Source organism: Xyrauchen texanus, chromosome 33, assembly GCF_025860055.1.
Source record: "Xyrauchen texanus isolate HMW12.3.18 chromosome 33, RBS_HiC_50CHRs, whole genome shotgun sequence".
Classification (NCBI taxonomy): Eukaryota; Metazoa; Chordata; class Actinopteri; order Cypriniformes; family Catostomidae; genus Xyrauchen; species Xyrauchen texanus.
The window spans coordinates 12,963,002-12,987,900 of NC_068308.1; the positions used below are offsets into that span (position 1 = coordinate 12,963,002).

General features: G+C 38.9%; 4 protein-coding genes across 4 annotated transcripts in view; all 4 read right to left on the minus strand.

Moving 5' to 3' along the window:
• antxr1c (ANTXR cell adhesion molecule 1c) overlaps positions 1–7,582 on the minus strand; it is a 37,861-nt gene extending 30,279 nt beyond the window's left edge. The window contains exon 1 of the mRNA XM_052102964.1: positions 6,934–7,582. Coding sequence (XP_051958924.1) covers positions 6,934–7,079 — 146 coding nt within the window. The 5' untranslated portion in view covers positions 7,080–7,582. The remainder of the gene's footprint in view (positions 1–6,933) is intronic.
• A 2,466-nt stretch (positions 7,583–10,048) lies between these two features.
• On the minus strand, positions 10,049–16,769 carry LOC127627246 (retinol-binding protein 3-like). The gene is given in 7 exon segments (XM_052103588.1): positions 10,049–10,681; positions 10,822–10,995; positions 11,554–11,726; positions 12,180–12,561; positions 12,609–12,765; positions 12,879–13,088; positions 14,084–16,769. Coding segments are annotated over 7 exon segments (4,179 nt in total). The 5' UTR covers positions 16,755–16,769; the 3' UTR covers positions 10,049–10,269.
• On the minus strand, positions 11,943–13,280 carry LOC127627106 (retinol-binding protein 3-like). The gene has a single exon (XM_052103352.1). The coding sequence runs from the start codon at positions 12,588–12,590 to the stop codon at positions 12,174–12,176; it is 417 nt and encodes a 138-aa protein (XP_051959312.1). The 5' UTR covers positions 12,591–13,280; the 3' UTR covers positions 11,943–12,173.
• A 5,871-nt stretch (positions 16,770–22,640) lies between the features above and the next one.
• gdf2 (growth differentiation factor 2) lies at positions 22,641–24,497 on the minus strand. Its single transcript, XM_052103385.1, has 2 exons — positions 24,108–24,497; positions 22,641–23,789 (listed from the first exon to the last, which is right to left on the minus strand). The coding sequence occupies exons 1-2, from the start codon at positions 24,451–24,453 to the stop codon at positions 22,927–22,929; spliced, it is 1,209 nt and encodes a 402-aa protein (XP_051959345.1). The 5' UTR covers positions 24,454–24,497; the 3' UTR covers positions 22,641–22,926.
• Positions 24,498–24,899: the final 402 nt, after the last annotated feature.

Sequence of the window (24,899 nt, forward strand, 5' to 3'; positions counted from 1 at the left end):
ATCTGAAAATGACCCCTAATCCACAGCAAAAAGGAAACATATAGAACATCTCGGGTTACTTAACTGTAACCCCTGTTCCCTGATAAAAGCGGAACAAGATGCTGCTCTGAGTTAGTGCTTTGGGAACAACTTTAGGTGTGACCAGCTGTGAATATTTGTGCAACAATAGCCTCTGCCGGTGACATCATTGGATGATAGGGGTAGACTGAATGTTTGGTCTGAACGGCCCCTAGGAACACCCCTTACCCGAGGTAAAAGCACTGTTAAACATGGCACTCTTGGCTTATTTCTTAAATGGTTACTGCACAACCAGTGATGTCAACCTTTCAATGACCCTCAAACTCATGTTTTCTGCTTTCTGTGCATAGGCTATACAAGTACATGGATAACTGCAAAATGTTTAAGCCATGTGAAAGTCATTGCAGTTTGATAAAACAAGAGCCAAGACAGGAAGACTCATTGGATTAATGCTTGGAGGAGAGATAATTGGAAAAGTGTGTTGCTCTTACAGGTCTCATCTGCTCTGAGATCAGTCTTGCTCCATAAGGAATCTGAATCTTCCAATACATTTCCTTGATACCAAATCCTAAACTGACTTTCAGATCTGTGTTTCTGCCTGAACCAGAAACCAAAACATAGCTTAAAAAGAGCTTCTCCAAGCTGTCTTGTGTAGTTACCTGTTGATAGTTCAGATTAAAGGGGTTTTGAAAAATGCAAATTATTATGTTTAAAGACCTCTGGTCTGCTTACAGTACAGAGAAAGCCAGGAAACGTGACTTTAGTTTTAGGCTTTTGTCATCTTGTCACCCTGCATGTTGATATCAGACAGACACACTGAGGAAGAGCTGTGAAGTTCTTGTCCTCCGGTATGCAATCACTTTTTAAAGTTTTCCAATTAGACAGTTATTTCCTCTTAAATGCGCATGTAAGTTTAAACTTTTGTTCAGTGGGTGATTGACTGGTGAGAGGCTGTGCTTGGTGCCTTCCGGGACGCATAAGGACAGCGTTTTAAACCTCAAATGAAATGTGTTTTTTGCCAAGCTCTGTATGTGTTTTTTGCGATCCAATCACAAAATATTTTACACCCCGTTTACAACTCTATTTATCGTTGACCATTTGCGATCAGATTATCCAAAATGTGTCTTATTACCAGCTGTAAACAGGATCTAAAATGACTGCAACCAGAGCTAGGGAATGCTATAGAAGTCATTCCACAGTCGTTTCCCCAGTAAGACCCCCAGGAAAAGTTGGATAATTAAAAACTGTATAGTTTTTAATATATATAGCAACAGCTATATATATTGTTGAACCAACGTGGCTCAAACGATGGATGTGCGACATAGTTACTACGGTTTCTGGAAACAATCGTGACTAACTAGTTAATTTCTCCAACTATGCATCATACTATGGTGGATTAGCAATGTGTTACGTCGTTGTATGGGAAACAACTGTGCATTAGCAGAGCATCCCATATATGGATAGCAGGAAGCTGAGAGCATCAGTTTGACTGTTGTCCATTACAGTCACTGTACTGGAAGTTATTCTTGCAAATCAGACAAATGGAAAATAGGGGAAGTGTTAAAAAAAACAACAGTTTGAAAACAAAAATATTTTTTTCACATTTCCATTTGGTGACACCCATGGTGCAGAAATTACACACTTCACTATCAATCTATGATTTCCAGGATTCATTTTTTTATTCTAACCATAAAAAAGGGCAGGTGGTTGGTGGGTAAAAGTGGAAGCTCAACATGCCTTCAGCTCTCACATTTTGTAAGTGTTAATTGAAAAACATATCACAGTGATGAAATTGTCTTCCACCCCATCCTGGGATGAATGACTACAAAGCAATTCAATTGAAAAGGCATTGAGAAGGGTTAGCTTCATGCCTGAGCTAGGCAAATGCACCCATGCTTCCAATTTTCTCAATCTCATTCTTTTCTTTCTCCAGTTTTCTGAGCCCATCTGAGAACACATGCTCTCTGCATAGCTGAAAACATTTTGTATAAACCTGTATAAACTTTCAAGCAGTTTCTGGTATGCATCAATAAAAGAGATTTGTAGTGTGCGATAACATTTAACTAGAAATGCATGTCTCTTAAAACTGTACCAGGATCTTTTAATGATTGAATTTGAATTGAATTTGAGAAACTCTACTTTGTTCTCAGATAGGAACTCGAACTTGGCTCTCTACAGCTGTTATTCTGGCTGTTAAAACAGATGACTCAATGCCTTGGCTATCTTAAGCAAAACAACATTTACTGGGAACAAAAATTATGATTAACACGGTTATTGCAAAATGAAGATGGGCAAAATCAGACCATGATCAAAGGGCTCCCTTTGGATATAGATGTCAAGATATCATTGACAGTTAAAACTGTGTCAATACAATAAATAATGGGTTCCAAAACCCAAGAGTCAGATGACTTGCATAGTGAGATGCATCTTTCGAAAGTGGCACCAGCAATAATCATTCTTAACTAATTCTTGAGTGAGGAAGTCTAGAGCTTGTAGGCTGAAGTGAAATTAATGTGGTAAATGTTCACAGCGACAATTTCTTTGTTTTACTCCACTTATTAAGCAGTATGTCATGGACTGTGAGGCTAAATTTGAATCCCTACCCATGGCTGCCACTTCCCAGAATGTATTTGGGCCACATGAAAGCAGAAGTGTAAGTTGATGCCTGGCTTCAGTAACAATCTTGAGGTTGGTTTGCGTAATAATTTAAGTATATTTAGCCCATTTTTGCACAAAGAGCAAAAATGGGCCAAATGTACTTAAATGATTATGCATTAAAAAAAAATGCTTTGCATTGTATAATGGGCTAAGACTACACTCTCTCACGTTTTTGGTCATTTCAATTCATCTTTAACTCACAAAACTCACATGGTGTGGTGGTGGCATAGTGGCTAAAGCACAGGGCTCTTAATCAGAAGGTCACAGGTTCTAACCCCACAGCCACCACCATTGTGTCCTTGAGCAAGGCACTTAACTCCAGGTTGCTCTGGGGGTATTGTCCCTGTAATAACTGCACTGTAAGTCGCTTTGGATAAAAGCGTCTGCCAAATGCATAAATGTAAATACAAACTTCCTCTTCTTAAAATAGCTTAAATCTTTACTTTGCGATAAGATACACACTGTGACACATATATTATGATTCACTACGTCGTGAGCCATCATGTTATAATCTAGCTGCAGCAAGCGGGCACGAGGGATGAGTGTCTCCCCGCCAGGGGGTTTATCAGCCGGGAGAAGTTTGAAATTCTCTCGTGCTGTTTTACACGGGACTCATATAAGCAGTTCTGACCGCACCGAGAAATGCAAGTATCTGAGTTTGTGCTTATTTACACAACCGGCTTCCTTATTATTTTAACTTTAATAAAGGATACATTAAAGATATATTGCCAGGGTGTTTCCTTTTAGATGATTTGGCAGGCAAGTTTTGCTCAAGCGGAAAGCCAGGTATGGCTCCGCTTCATTGCACATGACAACAACATTGCTTCTGTATTTAATTATTATGTATTTTTGAATTATAATTCCCTCATACTTTGCGATATACATCACCTTAATCTGTTTGGAAAGTTTGGAGTGCGTCTGGACTGTTAGCTGTTCTTTCTTCCTCTCCTCAATCAAGCGCAGTTGAAGTGCTGCTCTCCTGCTTCATCATTAGCGTTTCAAATTATCTCATGTTACGTTAAACGAGATCAAACGACTATTCGACAAGGGACATTTTTGTCAACGTAAACTAATCGTTTCAGCCCTAAGTTACATACTTTTTAAAAAAACACACGGCGACTTCAAAACTCATGTCTGAGTTATGACTTATGTCTACGTATCTTCAAGTAATGTTTACCACAGACCTTATTTTAATTGTTAAACCTAATTATAAAAACCCATAGGAAAATCTTGAGGGAACCTTTGGTGAATTAGACTTCCAGGTTCAGCTACAAATTGACAATTTGATTGATTTTTGCTTATATATATATATATATATATATATATATATATATATATATAAACAAGAATCTAGCTTAAATGTGTTTTGTTGTAATTAATACAAATTTAAAGAAATTTCAGTCTCTGAAAATCTTTAGCCGAAATGACATAAAAAGATATTTAAATTTTTTGTGGCCAAAAGAGAGAAACTGCATAAAAGCACTTCTAAAGTAGTCCATATGACTTGTGCATTATATTCAAGTCTCTTGAAGCCATACAATGTTTTTTAAATCGCAAAGGATGCAAGTGAATGAGTGCTGCTCTGTTGCTGACACACACACACACACACACACACACACATAGCGCCTGTGTAATTATTTTCTTGTGATAGAATGATAGGTTTAGGTTTATAAAAAGTGGTTTTGGTGCATCCCTAATAATAACATTTAGAATGGAATTATTCCAAACAGTCTATTTTTAAAATAATAATTTTCATCCCAGTGTGTCCAGAAGGTTTCGGACAAGAATTTTAACTTTGGTGCATCACTTGTAATTAAATAAATAAAACATTCTGCCACAAATGCTTATTCCTTTAATCCATTCGACAGTTTGTCTTGTCATAAGTCATTGAGTGTTGGCCTGGCTGTTGGCCTGGCCAATAGTCATAGTACAGGTTTTTATTTCCAACATTAAAATACATATGATTCTAAAGTGAGTAAGACCTGACGAAATCTGCAGACTTTTTTTTTCACATTTTGTAAGCCAATTTTTTGGGGAAAAATTTACTGAATTCAGCAGAAAGGTTTTAAACATTGTAAATGTGCTGTTGAAAATTCAGAATTACCTTATTTATTTACTGCGTTTGAAAATCTATTCAGTTGTTCTGCAGACTGTTGTTTGAGCTGCTTTTTTTACAACACACTTTCATTTTTTATGTTAGACATGCCAAGGGACACCGAAGACAATTCAAGGGGGACTTCCAAGAAGTCCGGCAATGGTGCAACTTGAACCAAACACTCTTCTTGTACAATACAACTGTAGTCTCTGATACTTTCAAGAAACCATTCTGAGAGAACACAGAACACATTGCAAATCTGCTCTCTAGTAATATGCACCCAATGGCACAGAGATTGAAAAAATATTGAATAAAGACATGAGTCTTTAAATGGCAGATGTTGAAGGCTGATCGTTTTCTGAGAGGACTGCAGATGTTCATGTGCATGTGATTTTACTAAATGTCAGTTTTTCCAAAGTCTCTAAAAAGAAGAAGGGGAGCCTGGGGTTGGCTATGTATTCTGCCATCATCAAAAAAATCAGACGGTACATTGCTTTGTCTGAGTTGAGCTTTCACTTTGCTGAACAGTCCAAATACAGTGAATACAGCCTGCATTTTGAGCTTTTTAAATGTCCAAAATGTGACATTTATCATGGTCTGTAGAACCCAATTCCGCATAAAGAAATATTTGTTATTACAGGGATAGCTGTAATGCATTTTGTTTAATTATGTGTGAAATGCTGAATCCTTTGCCACATAGTCAAAGAATATAATATCCTCTCATGATGAAAGAGCTGTCAACAGATGTTAAGCAAAAAAGGGGGGTGTTATAAGAGACAGAAAAACAAAACAATACGAAAAAAACATGTGACACGTGTATCTTCAGAGATGAATCTTGTATTTGGACAACCCAGACATTTCCATGTGTGTCTCAAGAGACTTGAGAAAAGCACAAAATAAAAGCCTATTTAACAGATATAATAGCCTTTAACCCATCAATTTTTGCACAACCCACATAAAAAGCTGTTATAAAAAGTAATTTAATATAAATAAAATGCAATTAGAGCAAACATCCTGTAAAGAATTTGCCCAGTCAGACACGAACACGTCGTGGGAAAGGAAGTTGTTTTGCTGGATGTGTTAAACAAAGGTATCCCTTAAGGATACAAAAGGCAGGAAAAGTGAACCACAAAGGAATGAAGTTGTGACCATCTGCTTATTCTGAAAATTTAACATGTACCACCCTTCTTTGCCCATCATGACACACACACACACACACACACACACACACACACACACATGTTGTGTTTCCATGTTTTATGGGGACTTTCCATAGACATAATGGTTTTTATACTGTACAAACTTTATATTCTATCCCCTAAACCTAACCCTACCCCTAAACCTAACCCTCACAGAAAACTTTCTGCATTTTTACATTTTCAAAAAACATAATTTAGTATGATTTATAAGCTGTTTTCCTCATGGGGACCGACAAAATGTCCCCACAAGGTCAAAAATTTCGGGTTTTACTATCCTTATGGGGACATTTGGTCCCCACAAAGTGATAAATACACGCTCACACATACACACACACACACACACACACACATGCATAGAACACAAAACAACATGGCGTTAAGGTTCATATAGTTTAACACTCAGTGCAAAATTAAAAAAGACACTTGATGACTTCTGTAAACTTTCACTGGTAGTGTATTGTATTGCAGTGCAGCATACAGTATTGTCTTTTGCCCTCCCTTGAACTCTAATTGAACCCAGCCATGTGAGACCAAACAATGTGCACCTGGCCAATATCTGTTTTGGTGTCATGGAATTTGAGAATTTCTCAGAATAAGTCTGAGGATGTGAGTGGAAATGTACTGGCTTACTTTATTCAGGCAGTATATCTCATTGTGGAAAACATCAGGCCAACAGACCACAAAAGCATCCCTACCATTTTCAGAGTAACAGATCAAGTTGCATTTATATATGACTGACAGTTTTATGTTGGATGCCAGACAGTTTAGCAGCTGTAAGACCAAAGACCAGAGATTACGGCAATAATTTACAGATTTTCCAACAAGTTTAGAGAGAGAGAGAGAGAGAGAGAGAGAGAGAGAGAGAGAGAGAGAGAGCGAGAGAGAGAGATTGTATCCTTTGTTTACCAAACGTGCAAAATAATGTTGAATTATCATATTGAATGAATTATAACTTTTACTTACTTGTCAAGAACAAAATACAAGTCGAAGGCGCCTTGACAAGATCTCTCCTCCTCCACATCTTCTTGAGCTTTGGCAGATGGAAACGTGACCAACAAAAGTCCAAATAAAACTATGCCAAGACACATTTTTACTTCAGAAAGTGCCATCCTCTCTTATTGAAAATAAAAACAAAACAAAACCAAAAAAAAACACCAATCCTCAATACAGCGAACGCCCATTCACGTAATCTCCAATAAAGAACATGAAAAGAGGCTCTGCTGAGATCCTGAGAAAAGGATGCACACAAAGAAAAGATTTGCGGATGTTGACGCAGTCCTTACTCACATCAGTAAGCTGTAACTCCAACCATGAGCTGCTCGCACTTCCCTTTAAAACCTGTTCACGGTGTAAGAAAACAAAGCGATTCCCAATATTAACAGTACAGAAAACTGATGTCCAGGAAAACCACAAAGAAAAACAGTGTCCAAAGTCTGGTCGTTGTCTAAACATAAAAACCCATGCCGGTTTCGGCACATATACACTCTTAAGTTAAGTCATTTGAGTAAGTTAAGAATTGCTTCAGCGAGAAATCCACTTATAAAAGGCCAGAGTTATTTTTTCAAGCGCAATGTGCAAAGCAAAGACGGGGTCGTTTGAGAAAAGAGCACAGGCTCAGAATTAAGAGGAGCTGGTGTCATATTTCTACCCTTGTAGAAAAAATTGGGTCAGTTTCTCTTCTTCCTCAATTCCTTGAGGATAAGCAAAATATAAGTTTTTTTTTAATTGTATGTTTTTGCCCCTCACTTTTTTATGCCCTGTTTGTCTGCTAATGTAGTGGCTTCTTCAGAAAGCCAAAAATAGAAAAACAACACATGGACTTTCATGTTCTTGGATGCTCTGCAGTTTTAGCATTTTGTTGAAAGTTCATAAAGATTAGGCCTGTGAAATATTAAATCCCTTTTATACCACCTATAGGGCTACTTTTATTTTTTCTACGAAGTAAGTTTTGACCAGCCATGAAATTAATTTAGCATTATTTGTTTCTATGTAATTTTAGAGAAAAGTTTCGTAGTTTTAAAATGTTTCATCAAGCGTTTTCTTCCGTGCACTAAAAAGCCTCGTTTTGTTCAGGAGATGCGACCAGAGAGTCGTTCATCACCGTCTAAACATGTCTGACAACAAACGTTCAAAAGAGTGCCTTGGGAAGAAATGGTGTCTTAGCATATTAAGTATTTTCTCCACAATCGGCAACAAAGAAGATCTATTATTTTCTCACGCGATTATGGACTTGAAATTTATTCGTTCTCTCAAAAGATTCATTTAAAAACACAGAGTCGTTCACGTACGTCACGACCGAAACAACACAAATGTGAACAGACAACACACCAAAGACTCTACTTTTTGGCAGGATATGATCAACTGAAGGTAATATTAAACCAGACGTAAGTAGTTGTTGGTACAAAACTACATTTGGAAGGCCTATATGAAAGCTGAACTGACTGCCAGACTTCAACATGTTTTACACTAAACACTCCTTTCGGAATTAACAATATTTGGAGTTTAATACGATAAAATTGCTGTTTCATGCGTTTGTATAGGATCGGCAAATGGTGACTAACTATGGTAAGACACTAGTTGACCATTATGCTCTCTCCTATGGTAAAAGCACTGAGGTTGTTATCTCTATAAATAATAATCTCTGGCTCTGTGCATGCCTCAAACACTAGGAAGTGTAATCAAGCTTGAAATCATGATTGTGCCAAAGACTGGCAAGATACAGTAAACAATGAAAGAGAGAGATAGAGAGTTGTATTTTGGTCTGTTCTTACACAAAATTGATTAGATTGTTTACGAAGACATGGATTTAACCACTGGAGCCTTATAGATTACTTTTATGCTGCATTTATGTGTTTTTTGGAGCTTCAAAGTATTGGTCACTATTCACTTGCATTGTATGGACCTACAGAGCTGAAAGTCAAACACATCTGTGATGGCATGAGGGTGAGTAAATGTTGAGAGAATTTAAATTTTTGCGTGAACTATTCCTTTAAGTGACAAATTCTTCCATTATAGGAATAGTTCACCCCCAAAAGTTTTTTTTTCATTAAACTTTTGTATGCTAACAAAGCAGCATATCCATGGCGCAAATGTATGATCCAATGACATTAGCACAAACAAAAGTATTAACATAGACAGAAGCTAACAATTACTGTGTAAATGTTGCCATACACATTGTCTGCATATTGTTTCTACATTTATTTCTCTTTATGTATTTATTTTTGTGAATTACATTGTTATCTATTATGATTATCATGACCCTTGTGAAATTCTCTTTAAAAATGAATGGGGGCCATACTCAGTCACTCAACCGTTTTCAATAATCTCCAAACTAGAATGCAATATGGTTCATTATGTCCAAGCAATATAGGCCTAATGTCTGTGACTACACTAAGTACTTTGTTAATGTAGGTGCAACACAAGGGTTATATAAGTAAAATCTTTTAGTATTAGGCCAGTACACCTCACGCTTACAATTTGACACATTATACTATTGTATTGTGGGTGATCCCATGAATGGCCTTTTTATATTCCACTATTGTGAAAGTTTTCTGTCTGCTTACACAGGTCTGGATTTGCTTGACAGGATAATGCTGTAGTCTGCTGTTGAATATAGAAGATATGCTGCCATCTTTTGGCTGAACTGGTGTAAGTGTTTTTTCATAGCTGTGATTTAAGGAGTATGTTTGAAAGCAGTTATTCAAAGTAGAGGTAAATCACCTGATCAACATATGTGAGAGTCACAAGAGGCTTTTCAGCTCTTCTGGAATTGGTTTATGTGTGTTAAATCTGTTTTAGCACAGTTGGAAAGAAATATCTTCTTATTCTTTAAAACACATAACAATTAGAACTATTGTCATATTGCGTTTTTTTAGTTTTAAAATTTGGTTTCACACAGTACATCATTAAATCACAGTTTTTGTCAAATACACATAAAAAAAGGAAGTTTAAAAGTTTCAAGGTGCTTTTCAAACAAGACAATTTTTCAGTTTGTGAATAGCCATCCATTTTATGAGGCATAACAATTTCATTTGAAGTTTTTAATTAATACAAACATAAACAATTTGAATGTGCACAAAGGAAACTAGAACACAATGTACCAAACACACATATTCACCTTCAGAACAGGAATACATGAAAATTACTTTTTAAGTAATCAATCATCAGTTTTAATATGCTGGAGGGATGTTCATTTCCATCACTTTCTCCTCTACCAAATTGCTTTAGATTGGATGGGTTGTAAAGAACTATATAAGAAAAATAATACAATATGTTTGAACTAGCATGGATACATGCCTTCTAAAATGACCTTAAAAATCTAAACAGTATAACTGCCTCTTTACAATATGAATCTAAAAGATTCATATTCAACATCATTTGGATTCTATACCAGACCCAGATTATTTCTGGCCAGAAAAATGCTTGTTGAGGATGCCCTTTGCTGTGTTGAGGCCACGTCAGCGGGCACTGTAATGCGAGGGCAATGCCAGCACCCTCCCAGGAAGGGCCCAGAGAAGTGTCTGAATGGCTGATTGGAATAGACAGGAACGCATCGCTCTAACCCAGGAGGAAGATCTCTGGGGGATGACAGCTTCGACTGGTTGTCTCATCTATAATCATTGCATGTCCCAGCCTCTTCATGATAAAAACAAACTCCTCAGCAGCTCCAGCGGTCACACCACTGTTGAGGATTAACAAGCTCTTTTTGCTGCTGTATGTAAGCAAAGCAGAAACATACAGTTAGTTTTACAATTATGCATTGATAACTGTATCTAATTACAACCAAATTCAAGGCATTGCAGATTGTAGGTAGAGATCAAACAAACTAGAACATTTCTGCAATTGTTCTACACAATTAATAAAGTGATGATTTGGAAATGTGGATCAACAATACCTGTCAGTTTTGTTAGGGTTAGGACATCTCTTGTGGTATTGGAAGGTCTGTCGAGCACAATTAGCTTGTCTTCATCAAAGAAGTATGAGCAAAAGCCAGCAATAGAGGAAGTTGGCCCACCGACATTGTTCCTTAAATGAAAATTGTTATGATGGATGTCATTGGCATGTGTATAGATTTCAGAGATGAAGGAATTAGGGATGTGCACGAGTAATTGACTAATCGAGTAATTATTCTGCACCAGCTAGTTGACTTTTAAAAATACTACTTGAATATCGCAAATGGATTTTTCTTTGCACATTTTCCTGGTGCTGAATTATCCTGCACTTCACCTCTGGATCTCTCACCAAATCTCACAGTTACAATTGAGTCCACTGGGGTAGTGCTGTGGCAATGTTTCGTTGAGGTGTTCTGAGAGGAGATATGATGGCTTCTTTGGTGTGTGCTTTTAACAAGTGTGGCAGTACTTTTAATATTTCTATTCTTATTGAATTCTACTCTGTTGGTTGTTGGTTCTAGTTGGAGTCATGCATATCAATGGACAAGGATCTATTTTTATGGGTGAAAGGAAATGCGAAATGGTATGAGAAACTCTGAAGCTTATCATACGGGTAAGTGAGTTAAATCACGGGCAGAGCAGATTTGAAACTTGACAGATATAATAACTGGATTTATAGAACAACAATCACCTCAGATCAATGATCAGTGCATCAGTGTCAACCACTTTGTTCCAGACGTGTTCCACAATGATCTGAGCGATGGCAACAACATGCTCAAAATCAATGTAACCAATGTTATTTTCAAATACATCAGTGTGAAACAAAACTTTGATGAGATTAATGAATGTCTCTGGTGACTGACTCTGGAAGTCAATGAGAAATGTCCATTTAAAATGTTGCCACTTTAGTCAACAAACAGCATCTAATGTATATACGTCTAAATTGTGACTAGCTAATATTTCCACTTACAATGCATTAAGTAGTTCCTCAAAAATGAGTTAGATTTTAAACAAAATCTTTTGGATGTCTTACCATTGGAGGTAGTGCAGGCATATTGCTGTGGTCTTCAGGCACTTGTCCCCAGACAGTTTTAGGAGGTCATCAGAGAGCTTTGTTTGCAGTTCTTCTTTTGTGGAGATGAAGGTGTATTCCCCACTTGCTACAACAACCTCCAACTTCTCAGCAACAGTTGACACTTGGAAATGCATAGTTTTCATCAATCAGTGTGCTGCAGCCTGAACCAACACTGGGATTTCAGCATGAAGTTTAATGATTGTAATTGGTGTGTCAAGGGCATCTTCTGCAGCAACTTAAACATCTGGTGCCACTCCATTGATCTCCCAGCTCTTGCCAGTGATGGGCTTAACGGACTTAGTAACTGGCACAGACACATAGAAGTCAGTGTCACCAACCTTGATTTTGTCAATCTTTACTGTTCCCCCAGCTGCGTTCTTTCCAACGATGGTGGTCCTCTTAAGGTTTTTAAGGCAATAAGCATCTTCTTCAATCCCAAGATTGTTATTGCTGGTTAGAATGATCAAGGGTGTGTAGGTTCCATACCTCTTGCCCAAGAGGGTGGGCATGGACCACAGCTCTGTGGTGGTGTCAGAGGGGTGATCGTACATGGAATCAATGTGGATAAGAGGTTCAGAAACAGTGAAGTAGGACACAATGTATGGAATTCCGGAGAGCTCACCACTGACCGCAGAGCGGAAATCAAGTTTCATGGAAGAGGTATGGAGGACTTTGTCCCAGAAGGGGCCCAATTTTGAGCCATCTCCTCTCCAATGATGTGCTGAATCTTCAGGTAAGCAATGTTGCCATTGAGGACCTTGACTCCAACAGTACCTTTGATCACTGCAGCCAGGTGTTCTGGTGGGATGTCAGGCATGGCTGGAGGTACTGCAGGTACATAAATTGGCTCATACGCAACTTTAACTCTGCAATCACCAATTGTGTTTTTAACCCCATCAGTCAGATCAGTGGAAAGGGTGGCAGGATCTGGAATGTGTTACTGCCAGCAGCTTCAACTGCCTCTTCCATACCAGCGAGTTTTTCTGGTGGGCAGTAGTTATCTATGAAAAGTTTTGCCATATCCATAAAAAGTGTGGGGGAGAATGCACAGTGAGCCACATTGCTGAAGATCAGTAGTGACGCGGCTAGTAGAACTAGAGCTTGAGCCATGTTGGCCAGTTTGGTTCCTGGTACTACTGCACAGCTGAACTCTCTTCCAGCAGAGAGGTTTGTCAACTGAGACTGCTTCAACAGTCAAGTTTCTGTTAATACACACATAAGAGGCTTTTCCTCACAATAAAACCTTAATCTCATCACCCAAAGTTCTTCAGTAAGAAAATAACAAGCAAAAAAATTTATGTAATGTATGTAAAAAAATCTATGTAAATATATGTGGTTTAATCATTTTGTGTGCTTAGAACTTGGTATTTAATTTAATCAAAAATTTTTTTAGGCAAATTAAATGTTAATTAATCTAATGTTAATATTAATGTCTACAACTAAAATGCAAAAGTGTGTAAAGGAAGTATTTACCAATGCAGTATATCATATTTTGAGGAAATTATTTTTACTAATGTTTTAATATTTAAACTGATACCTATTATTTAAAATCTTGTTGGAATATTTCTACACCTGTATGAAAATACCTATTTTTCTGACATTACTTGTTTGAGTATAACATACAAGGTTTTCAAAATTCCCCTGGTGTTCCTGGGAAAAATAAAAAGTTATTCTTTATTCACCAAGATGTGGACTATATTAAAACTATATTAATCTTTTTTTAATATAATTTTTTTCTTCAGTTGCAGGATCGTATGAACACAAAACTAAGGGATAGAAATGGGGAACAGGGCCGGGACATGACCCAGGCCAGCTCTGATATATGTCAGTGTCAGATGTGCTACCTTATGCACCACAGCTCCAACAAAAACTAATCTAACACAACTTGCAAAATTATTTCAGAAACATGTCTGACATAGAATTACAATAGATAATTGAATTTAACCTACCCAATTAATTAGTAAATTTTTTTATTTCATATAACATTATCATACACATCACACAAATATAAGTAAGCAAAGCTAAAATATTAAAATGAGAGCAAGTTAGATCAAACATAAAACTAACCTAAAATTTAAAATCCTTTTAGGATTATGGGGTTTTACTGTGAAAGAAGCTGAAGAATGAGGCCACTACTATTGTTTGCCTGAATCTTGCCTCTGGTGCCTTTCACCAATTATTTTTTGGGCAACAGTAAGTGCATCACTTGCCTGAGCTGCTATATGTGGCTCAACTCCAGATAAACTCCACACTTTTCCAGTAACTGCACTCAGAACCACCTGATTGGGAATGGAAGCGTACAGAATGCTATCCCCAATTTGATATGTCCCACTTGAGATGGAGCCTCCGATAGTGGGCTCACCAATTACAGTGGCCCTGTTCAGGTCTTTCATTGTTCTAGTGAATATTTCAGCAGCTGATCCAGTCATGTGACTTGTCAGGATATAAATATTTTTCTTGGAGCCATACCTCTGTCCTAACACTTCTGGGAGGGTCATAACCTTTGTCATAGTTGTGGTGGCACGATCAAAAATGGTGTAGAGGTGTCTCAACGGTTGTTCATCAAAAAAGTAGGTGCAAAGTAGTGGAATGGCTGTGGAATAGCCTCCTCTGTTATAGCGAAAATCAATTATTAGCACATCTGTGTTTACCAACTTGTTCCACACAACTTTGATGAGCTGCGGGCCAATTGCCCGCACGACTGTTATGTCTTCCATCATGTCCAATCGCAAATAACCAATATTCCCAGACATTACCTCGGTTTTGAAGAGGGCATCAATGATGAACCCCACCTCTTCTGGTGAGGGGATTTTGGGAACATCATGCAGCGACTCCGGTTGAATTTCACAGTAGAAAATGTGCAGCCTGTGATCACCAGTGGTCTCTTGGAGATCTGCAGTCAGCTGAGATGCAAGAGATTCATAGTCAACAACTGAGCGATACAGTCCCTCAGTCATTTTGGATCGTAACAATCTACTCGTTTTTGCGGCAACTTCAGGTATGGTGTAATATGCCTCCAAGAGATCACCTGCTTCTTGCACCAAAGCCTGAATATCCTTGTGAAACTCAATGATTTCATGAACTCGCTCCACTGCATCGTCTGCGATCACTATGGCATCAGGAACTACACCACTACCAAGCCAGCATTCGCCATTTACATCAATGAAATTTTTGACAGGGACAGTTATGGCAAGGCTTGTGTCTTCAATGTGAAAAGTCCTTGAGTGAAGTAATGTTCCAGAGGTTATTTCCCCAATAACAGTGCCTCTATGCAGGGACTGCATCAGGTATGCAAACTCTTCTCCAGCTTCTGCAGTGTAATAGCTTGTCAAAATATAAATACCCTTTCTGGAACCATAGTAAGGTCCACTGATGTTGTGTAGGGTGTGAAAATCAATGGTCATGTTTCGCATACTGTCGTAGATAGAAAAGAGGTGAATATTTGATGAGGGGTCAAACATATAGGATAGCAGAATCGGCAAGGCCTCGGAGGATCCGCCAGTGTTGTAGCGTAGATCAATAATCAGGTTCTCTGTGTCTTTGATTGGTTGCCAGACCTTTTCTTTGATTTGATCCTCCAGTCCTAACAATATTGTGGGCATAGGGAACCTGTCGAAACGGACATATCCATTGTTTCCAGAAAGAATTTCCAATTTGAATAGTGTATCAATGAGGTTATCAAAAGATGAATATTGTTCTGGCATTGTGTCTTGTTCCTGCCCATTTTCAATGATGAAAGATGATCTTGGCATTACCTTGATAGTCAAACGATGGTCCTCAAAGACTGACTGCATCTCATAATTAAGTTTTGCCGCCAAGTCCTCCTCAGAAATCACTGTAAAAAAGTCTGCTTCAGCAATCTGATTTAGCAAAGCTGGGATTTTATCTCTAAATGAATAAAACTGTTTAATGATGTCTGACACTCTTTTTGTTATTCTCGGTATTGCTTTCCTGACAGCAATGAGGGACTTGGCTTTGGCAATGCCTTCCTTTGGGTTGACAGTCACGGATGGTGACACCCCACTCACCTCCCAACTCTGCCCTGTTACAGGGTTAATAGATCTAGCTACAGGGACTGTTATATAAAAACCAGAGTCCCCAAATCTTAACTTTTCAACCTTAACCGACCCCCCTGCGGACCTTTCTCCAACAATGACAGCTCTTTTTAAATGTTTTAAAATGTAGGCAACAGCTTCTGCTGCACCTGTGGTGCGCTTGCTGATTAAAACGATCAGGTCTTTTCTTTTCCCATATCGAACCCCAAGGAGAGATGGCATTGTCCATAAATCCTTTGTAGTGTTAGTGGGTCGCTCGTAGATTTTGTCTATGTGCAAAATGGGTTCAGAGTCAGAAAAAAATGAAACAATATATGGTACACCAGACAGTTCCCCAGCTGTGCTGAAACGCAGATCCAGGATCATTGCAGATGTATGGGCGACCTTCTTCCAGATGTTGTCATGAAGGAGGCGTCCTAGTTTCGCTGTAGTCTCCTGACCTATAATACGGTCAATCCTCAGGTAGCCAACATTTTTGTCCATCACCTCAAGTTTAACAGAATTCCTGATTAGCCGTATCAGCTGTTCAGTGGGCAGCGTCGGGAGTGCAGGTGGCGTGACTGGAACATAATTAGGCTCATAAGACACGGTCAGTCTGGGGTCATTGAGTGCACCTTGAACACCGGCAGTCAGAACAGCTGCCAGCATTTTCCGATCAGATATGTGTAGGATCTCACCGCTACTTATAGCTTGTTGGATTGCCTCCTGCATACCAACTAGATTTTCTGGGAAGCAGTAGTTGTCAAGCAGAACTTTAGCCATATCCAAGACAAGCGCATGCTGAAATGACGCATCGAGGACCAGAACCTGACAAACGACTATTATCAGGGCATAAGCCTTTGTGGTCCTTGACATCTTTTGCTGTGATTGTTGAATTGTGTCTATGCCAGAGTTTTTGTCCATTCATTTGATGATTAATGAAGAGGTCCTCGGTTAGATGGCACTCTGTTTTCTCTGCTAGGTTTTTGATGACAACAACCACTTAAGAGGCTTTTACTCGAAATAAACCTTTAATCGCATTATCTACAGTGCTTTAGCAAGACGCACATAATACATCTTAGACACACAAATGTTTTATTTTTTTGGGGGTTTATGAAACATTATAGAATGTTCCATAATATAGTTGACAAAATTGTTGTTAAATTAATTATTATGCTCCTTTACTAATTTGTTGGCCCTTCTTCCATAATTAACTGTTTTTGGGCCTGTTAAAAAAAAAACAGATTTCAATAAGGATGTCCTGATAAATTTTTTTGGAGAAACAGAACAAGTACAGATACTTACTTTTCTGTACTCGCAGATACAGATACCTGTTTTTTTTTCTGAATTCCATATCAGCATTTAGTTTCTAGTTTTCTTTTTACATCAAAGAGTGTCTAAATAAATGAATTCATTAAAAATGTATTAAATTGAAAATAGAACAATACATTTTCAACATAATATTGTATTATTTTTATCAAATAAAGCGCTTTTATATAGAACCTCACAACACAATCCAAAATACAACATTGGAGCTGTATGATCGCTTAAATATAATTAAATTACAATTTACAGTGAATATTACATAACTATACAGTAGTAATATATTCCTGTCATTCTTTTTCCATTTAAATAAAGCTTTTATTTTAGAGGAAATCCTTTCATTGTCTTTGAGATTCCTTTCTATTCAGTACACTCGACCTTGCTGTAAGCACTATGGGGAGTGTCCTTCTACACAACCTTGTTGAAAACCTTATAAATTCACCCCAAACCTCTGATTGGCAATGGTGTCTGAGCCCCACCCCTTTAGGCAAGCAGTCAGCCTATATAAGCGGGCACTCAGTCACCATTTCCTCAGAAATGTCTTCCTTCAAGACTGCAAAATTCATCTTCATCTTGGAGTCCTCTCTGTTTCACCATGGAGATACACTTATATTGGACGGAAATTCTCAGCAATACACGAACAGGACGACTTGTCACTTGTGGTCAGAACCTGCACCGAGAGACCTGTGTGTTCCGAAGAAGAGTTCTCCACATCTCCATCAAACACGCTCTTTGTAAATGGGTTTTTCACTTCAGACGCTTATCTTTGATCAATGTGGCACTTCAGCGAAACTCCTACCTGCTTCCCACAGCACTTCAGCTGGAGTTACTGTGTTCCCAAGTGTTCCCTATGCGAATGACACATCCTGCTGCCTGATGAGCACGAGAGTTGTGTTCACTGCCTGGGCCACTCCCATGCTCAAGCAGCTCTCATGGAGACAGATTACCCTCACTGCAAGGGCATGAATCTTTGGACATTGCGCTCTAGGATTGACCTGTTCTGAGGGAAGGTCCTGCCCCTCACGCCCTCCTACCTGCCTCTTCTGTGTTAAGTCCCAAGGGACCACATGAGGAGGCACGGCGGGGTAGTGAGTTTGAGCTGGAAGGATTAGAGGAGAATCACATGCTAGCGCAAGCCCTGTGAGCCACCCGAACTTCCGATTGAAAGTCTTCGCCCATGCAAAATGCATGTGATGAGCTCCGGCCCTATATTGGAGTGCACAGCTTCATTACATTTGGCGGCTCTGAAGACGGGGATCATGCTGTGTCACTCGCAGCTTCAGGCGAGTGGTCCATGGAGGATGTTTCTACCCCTTCCCCCAGCGAGGGTAAAGAGTGTGCACACGCCACGGGACAAGGAGCTTCTTAGCGTCTGTGCGAGGGAATTGAGCTTGGTCTTGAATGGTCCCCTCCAGAAGAGCCTGAACAGTCTTGCTTGGATGAATGGTTTTTGCAAACTGGCTGTCGTCAACAGACCATGATCCTGAAGAGCACACCATTCTTCCCTGAGGTCCACACGGAGTTCACAAAGACCTTTAGTGCACTCTATTCATCGCACACTCAGGTCGGAGGAGCTGCGGTCCTCACTAAAGTGGACCACGCCCAGGAAAAAGTCTACTCAAAGCTTTCCCCAGTGGAACAGGAGGTCACAGCTCACCTCAGACATAATACTAACAGTATTCTAATTTCGGTCAGCGCCCGGCAAAGAATCCATCTCACGCTGCCCGAGTGCAGCCGAAAGCTACTACTGAGCCATCTGGGAAGCCACACAAACCGTGACCCAAGCGTAAGCACCAACCATCTCAGCACGAAAAACGCTATGACGGAAAAACCGTCTGGGCAGCAGAAATGTTCCAGACATGCCCAGTTCCGTAAAGAGGTGCCCAGAGCTCACCATCATTCATGGCCCAGAGCTGAAGACGAGCACACAGTGTTTCTCCCCTCTTCCCCAATACTGTTCATCGGGAATTGGACATTGTTCAAAATGTTGCTTCTGTGTGTATTACTCAAATAAAGATGTTCTCACAAAAGAAAAAAAGGACCCGTTGTACAAACATAGGACGCTCACACATTCTCAGGAAAAGGGCCATTTCCTCTTCACGTATCATACACCCCACACCTTATGCTCAACGCTTCCCTATGGTAATGGCACTCTATATTCTATAACGAGCGAATCAATAAGTCTGCTGTCCTGCTGCGCTATACGTGTCAGACTTGGTATTAAAAATGATCGAGCACAGTTATACGATTCAGTATGAACATCGGCCACCTCGCTTTACCTGCATTTTGCAATCTGTGGTCCAACCACAAGATGCGCCGGATTCACATTGTCCTTGCAAAAAAGTGACAGAGACTGTCCCAGACTGCGACACACACAGCAGGGTTTACAGCAGTTATATTCTCATTCCAAAGATAGATGGCGGGCTTCGGCCCATTCTAGATCTGATACACTTAAATCGCATGCTCACTAAGTGCCCATTCAGAATGTAAATTCAGAAACAGATCTTATCACACATCCATCCTAAGGACTGGTTTTCGTCAATAGATCTGATGGACGTATACTTTCATGTACCAATTGCACCACGTCACTGGTGGTTTTAGAGATTCATATTCAATGGAACTGTGTATCAATTAAAAGTCCTTCCTTTTGGTCTGTCTCCTCGCACGTTCACTAAATGTATTGATGCAGCGCTCACCCAATTGAAAATGAACAGTGTGCGTGTTTTGAATTACCTTGACGATTGGTTATTACTAACTCAATCAGAGGCACTACTGAGCAAACACAGAGACTTGCTGCTTTGCCATCTGAAAAATCTGGGTCTGAATATCAAATGTCACACTTTTCCCCAGCCAGCAAATATTTTTTTAATGAGTTCTTCTCGACTCCGTGAGCATGCACACGCACCTTACGAACGAGCATGTACAGACCATTCTTCAGTGTCTGTCTCAGTTCAAACTGGAGAAAACATTGCCACTGAAATAATTTCAGAGAATGCTGGGTTTTATAGGGGCAGCATCCGCTGTCATACCTTTAGGTAACACATGAGATCTCTCCAGTACTGGCTTAAGCCACGGGCACATGTGCATCGCAGTGACTCGCTGCTGCCTGGCTGCTCTAGCACCATGGACAATACTGGCCTTCTACCAACAGGGTGATATGCTGGGTCAAATTTTCAGGAGAAAAGTGGTGACGGATGCAGAAGCATTCAACACAGGTTGGGGTATGGTGTGCGATATACGCCCGACTTTCAGCACCTGGACAGGTGCTAAACGGGCATGGTACATCAACCGCCTAGAACTACTGGCTGTCTTTTTAGCTTTGAGAGCTTTTTATTCTGACATTGTGAGTCACCACGTTCGGATTCATTTTGATAACATAACAGTAGTACTGCCAGGGAGGACTCAGATCGGCACAATTAATGAGCATGACACAACGCCTCCTCCAGTGGATTGGGCGTCATCTCCTCTCATTCCGTGCAACACATGTCCTGGGCCATCTGAATTTTGGAGCAGATCTGTTGTCACACCAGAGAGCATTACCAGGGGAATGGAGACTTCATCCTCAGTGAGTGATGAGCATTTGGGAAATATTTCCATTGTACAAGTACAAAAGCGTGGTATCGGACAGTATATGTATTGAGACATCCCTAATTTTAAACAATATATCATTGCAAATAGTCTGAAAATCTGGAAATTCATTATTGTTGTGCATTTTTACAATTTTTTTTATGGATTATGTTCCTCTATGCCTTGTTGTTGGCACAGCATAGGAGTACAGCAAGAGGAAATTAAGGTCAGGCTTTTAAAAGTAATGTCTCGGTTCAGGCTAATGATATAAATCCACAGGTTAACTGGTGACCTTTCAATGAACACAGAGACAGGCATCAATGCCTTTTGTACACTTGAGTTCAAGGACATTCAACACCATCTTTAAGTCTCATTACACAAAAATGCAACAGACATTTCTTACCCAGGAATTAAACTCAATACAGGTAAATGGAATTTGGTTGTATAATCAACAATGCATTAAAAATATTTTCTGATAGAGAATCACTGGAACAACTAATCTGGCAGATTAGTTGTTCCAGTGATCTAAAACTGAACATTACATGCATTATACAGAGACTGAATTGCTGTTCCTTTCTGGTATTTACCTAAAAAAATCAAAGCATTACTTTGTACATTTTTTATGAAATTATGTAACTACACGCTCAACTCTAATTGGTGCTACACTGTTAGTCTTGCTTGATCTTGTAATGCTCTGTGACTTATGCAATTTTGTCTGGTAATTTCATGTGGCGATCAGTGATTGGATATCTCATTTTAAGTAGAGAGAGGATAAGTGAGGAGAGCCAAATAAGGCAATTGTGTTATTAAAAGTTATTATTATCTAACACTGAATTGTTTTCAATCTAACGGTAGTATCACTTAAGACATGGCTGTTTTTGTTTTAAAAGTAAATTATGAAGTAGCGCTACAACTTGTTTCTCACTTCTAAAAATTCACCTGTCAGAGACTTGCAAGGACTAAGTGTATGTGTATTAATAATTTAAAGTCATGTACAGTACAAGAGTACATTTTCTTTATTGTTTGAGGATTATGCATCTAATTCATTTTTAGATTTTCAATGTTACAACATCCCCCGCAAAACATTGTAAAACTGAATGCACTATAGATTAGGATCTGAAACCTTTGAATTGCTTTAACTGACTAAAAAGCTCCACCAGTAGAGCGCACTCATTGCACACCTCAAAGTAGCTTGTCCAATGTTTTTACAGTGTAATTGGAGCATAAATGAAATGACTTGAAATAGCTGTTGATACATGATTCCTTGTAATTGAATTTTTATTTTAATAGTGGGAATGTTTTGTTAAAGCTAAAAAATTACAATCAATTAGGTTTTTAGGGTTTTTCATTATGAACCTATTTTTATAATATAAAGGCAACTTTTTATTTTTATGAATAGAGTCCCATTTAACCATGTGAGAACAATATTAAGTGTTGTATTTTAAGACATCGTGGCATTTGCTAAATTAATTGACTTAATTGTGCTTAAGCATAAAACAAATGTGGAACGCATTTACTTTGTATGTAAGTTGTACTGTAAGTTGACAGTGTTTTTCTATCCACTATCAGAATAGTTCTAGATGAATAAACATGATTCTTCATGACACTCCTAGCACACTTTTGCAGTCCCCTGGGGGTCCCTGAACCCTATTTTGAAAACCCCTGATTTATGAAAATATATATACTAAAATACATAACAATACAGTACGTAGGTTTAGACAATTTATTATATACACATCTCATTTAAAAACAACAACAACAACAACAACAAAGCCAATTTTTGTAGGCTCAGGAGAGTACAGGAGATGTACAGTCTGAAAGAGTACAATTTTAAGATATAGATTAGAACTATATTCTCAATTAAAGTAATCTTAAATGAAATAAAAAACACAATACTATTTAAAAATTAAGTTATGGCAGTTGACATAAACCTCTACAGTGTAACTTAAGGTTTTTAAAAATCATTATGTATCTTGTTTAATATTATAACTTTGACAGATGGAAATGATAAAACGAAGGCTTAGGTTAAAAAAATATTTTAGACAGATCTGTAAGCAGCTAATCACTACCTACATCCACACTCTGCCACTTTCATCTCCTCATAGAGGTGTCGCACCGTGATGACACCCTTCTCTTGGTACATGACAGTAATCGGGTCCAGCTTGGTTGGGACGCAGCATGCCATGTTTGCCTTTTTCGGATTGCTCAGATTAACTAGAGTTTGAATGATGGCGTGTTTGGAGGGGGTTACATCATATGTCAGGGGAAAATAGCACACCCCTTTGCACTCATAAGCATCATACTCAGGTGGGGCCACAATCCATTTGTCCCATCCGATGTCTTTGAAGTTCACCTTCAGCGATGTTCTCCGACAGTAATTGTTCTTTGCTTTCCTCTTTCTCCTCGGGTGCTGGTCCACAAGAACATGATTACCCAATAATACCCCCTCTTTCTCATGAAGAAGCATCTCATTCACTTCTTTCATTGACTCTCCCATTCTATTCCCAAGATCATCCGAAAACACAATTAAAACCGCTGAAGTGTTGTCTTCTAAACCCAGGTTAATCTCAAACCATCCGTCTTTAAGAGACTTACTGTCTTGTTCGATCTCTATCTGGAGCTCACCTGCCCAATGTCCACATTCATGCCAGCTCCGGATGGCCCTAGTCACATCAAAGGCTACCCATGTGTTTTTGACCTCAGTTACATCTCTCTCATCCAGAAGGTGTAAAATGTTTGTGTTCTGTCCGTATTGTACATCATAAACATTAATGGAAGTGAAGAGGTTGTTGCTGGTGGTTTTACCTCTTTCCCAGAGAGTGAATAGCCTTAGCTGCACTAATGTAATCTCTTCGTGATTTGGGATAGAAACGTTGAATAGCATTCTGTGTTTTGTTTTGTTGTCTTGACGAACAGAGTATGTCACATCTGTAGAGGATATAAAATGGAAATTTTTAAATAGATGTGACACGAATATTATCTTTAAACTGTTAGTTCACACAAAAAAAATAAAATTCTGCTGCCATTTTTTAATTCGCTTTTCGTTCTTCCAAACCTGTATGACTTTCTATCTTCCATGGAACACAAAAGGAGAAATTTCACAGAAACTATGATGATTTCAGTCATGGTAAACTTTTCTGACCGTGGAACGGCAAAAACCAAATAGGAGAAATCATCTACACAAGCAATGACCTGTCGTCAGAGATGTAGCTATCTACCTGATTGTAAGCTTCCTTATGCACTTACCCTGTATGATGAAGCTCCGAATGACATCAGACCGAGGGATGGAAGTCTTATCAGAAGCATACTTATTGTATAGTTCTATCATGAACTGAGGAGGCTGAACCTTCCTGTGCTCTTGAGGCACACCTGATAAATTCAGCTTCCTTAAAAAATCCTCCTTCATGAACCCCAAAAAGCTCTCCAACTTAGAATTCATGGTGTCTTCTTCCTCAAGGTATTGGTCCTCAGCCTGAATGAACTTGGTATCTTCCAGCTGCGGGATTTTACCCAAAGATTTCCCCTTACAAAGCCCAACCGAGGCAGCAAAATTGATGCACACCAGAAGGGCCAGATATTTGAAACCTTGCATCTTAGTTTAGTTGATGAAAAGGTTAGGTGAATTTCTGCTCTAAGTTTTACATCTGATTTTCTTTTGTAGAAGATTCTTTGAAATTGGGGTTCCTCAAATGAACCTCAAGTTCACTCCCATGCTCTACACTAAGCAGCACACACTTTGGGAACCGAAATAGTAGCACAGCTATTCTTATCTTTGACACTTGTCTTAGTTTAGGCTTTGTTATCTTGAGGAAGCTTGCATTTAATGAGGATTCTATAAACACTTTGGAACCAGACATTGGGAACTAATGAGTAAGATTTTGCCAAACCCTTCTGTATTCACAGGGTCACATTTCAGGCTGTTGTCACTAAAGCAATGCTATCGTTGTAAATATGATTGTATATATACAAGATCATGATTGAGCGAATCAGCCTCAGCTATGATAAATATTAACATTAATGCCCATCCGCTAATAAAAT

Coding starts and splice junctions, on each gene's coding strand:
- LOC127627106 (XM_052103352.1), bottom strand. CDS start 12,590: ATGAAACTTGATTTCCGCTCTGCGGTCAGTGGTGAGCTCTCCGGAATT.
- gdf2 (XM_052103385.1), bottom strand. CDS start 24,453: ATGCAAGGTTTCAAATATCTGGCCCTTCTGGTGTGCATCAATTTTGCT. Junction 23,790..24,107: donor TCGGAGCTTCATCATACAGG/GTAAGTGCATAA, acceptor TATCCTCTACAG/ATGTGACATACTCTGTTCGT.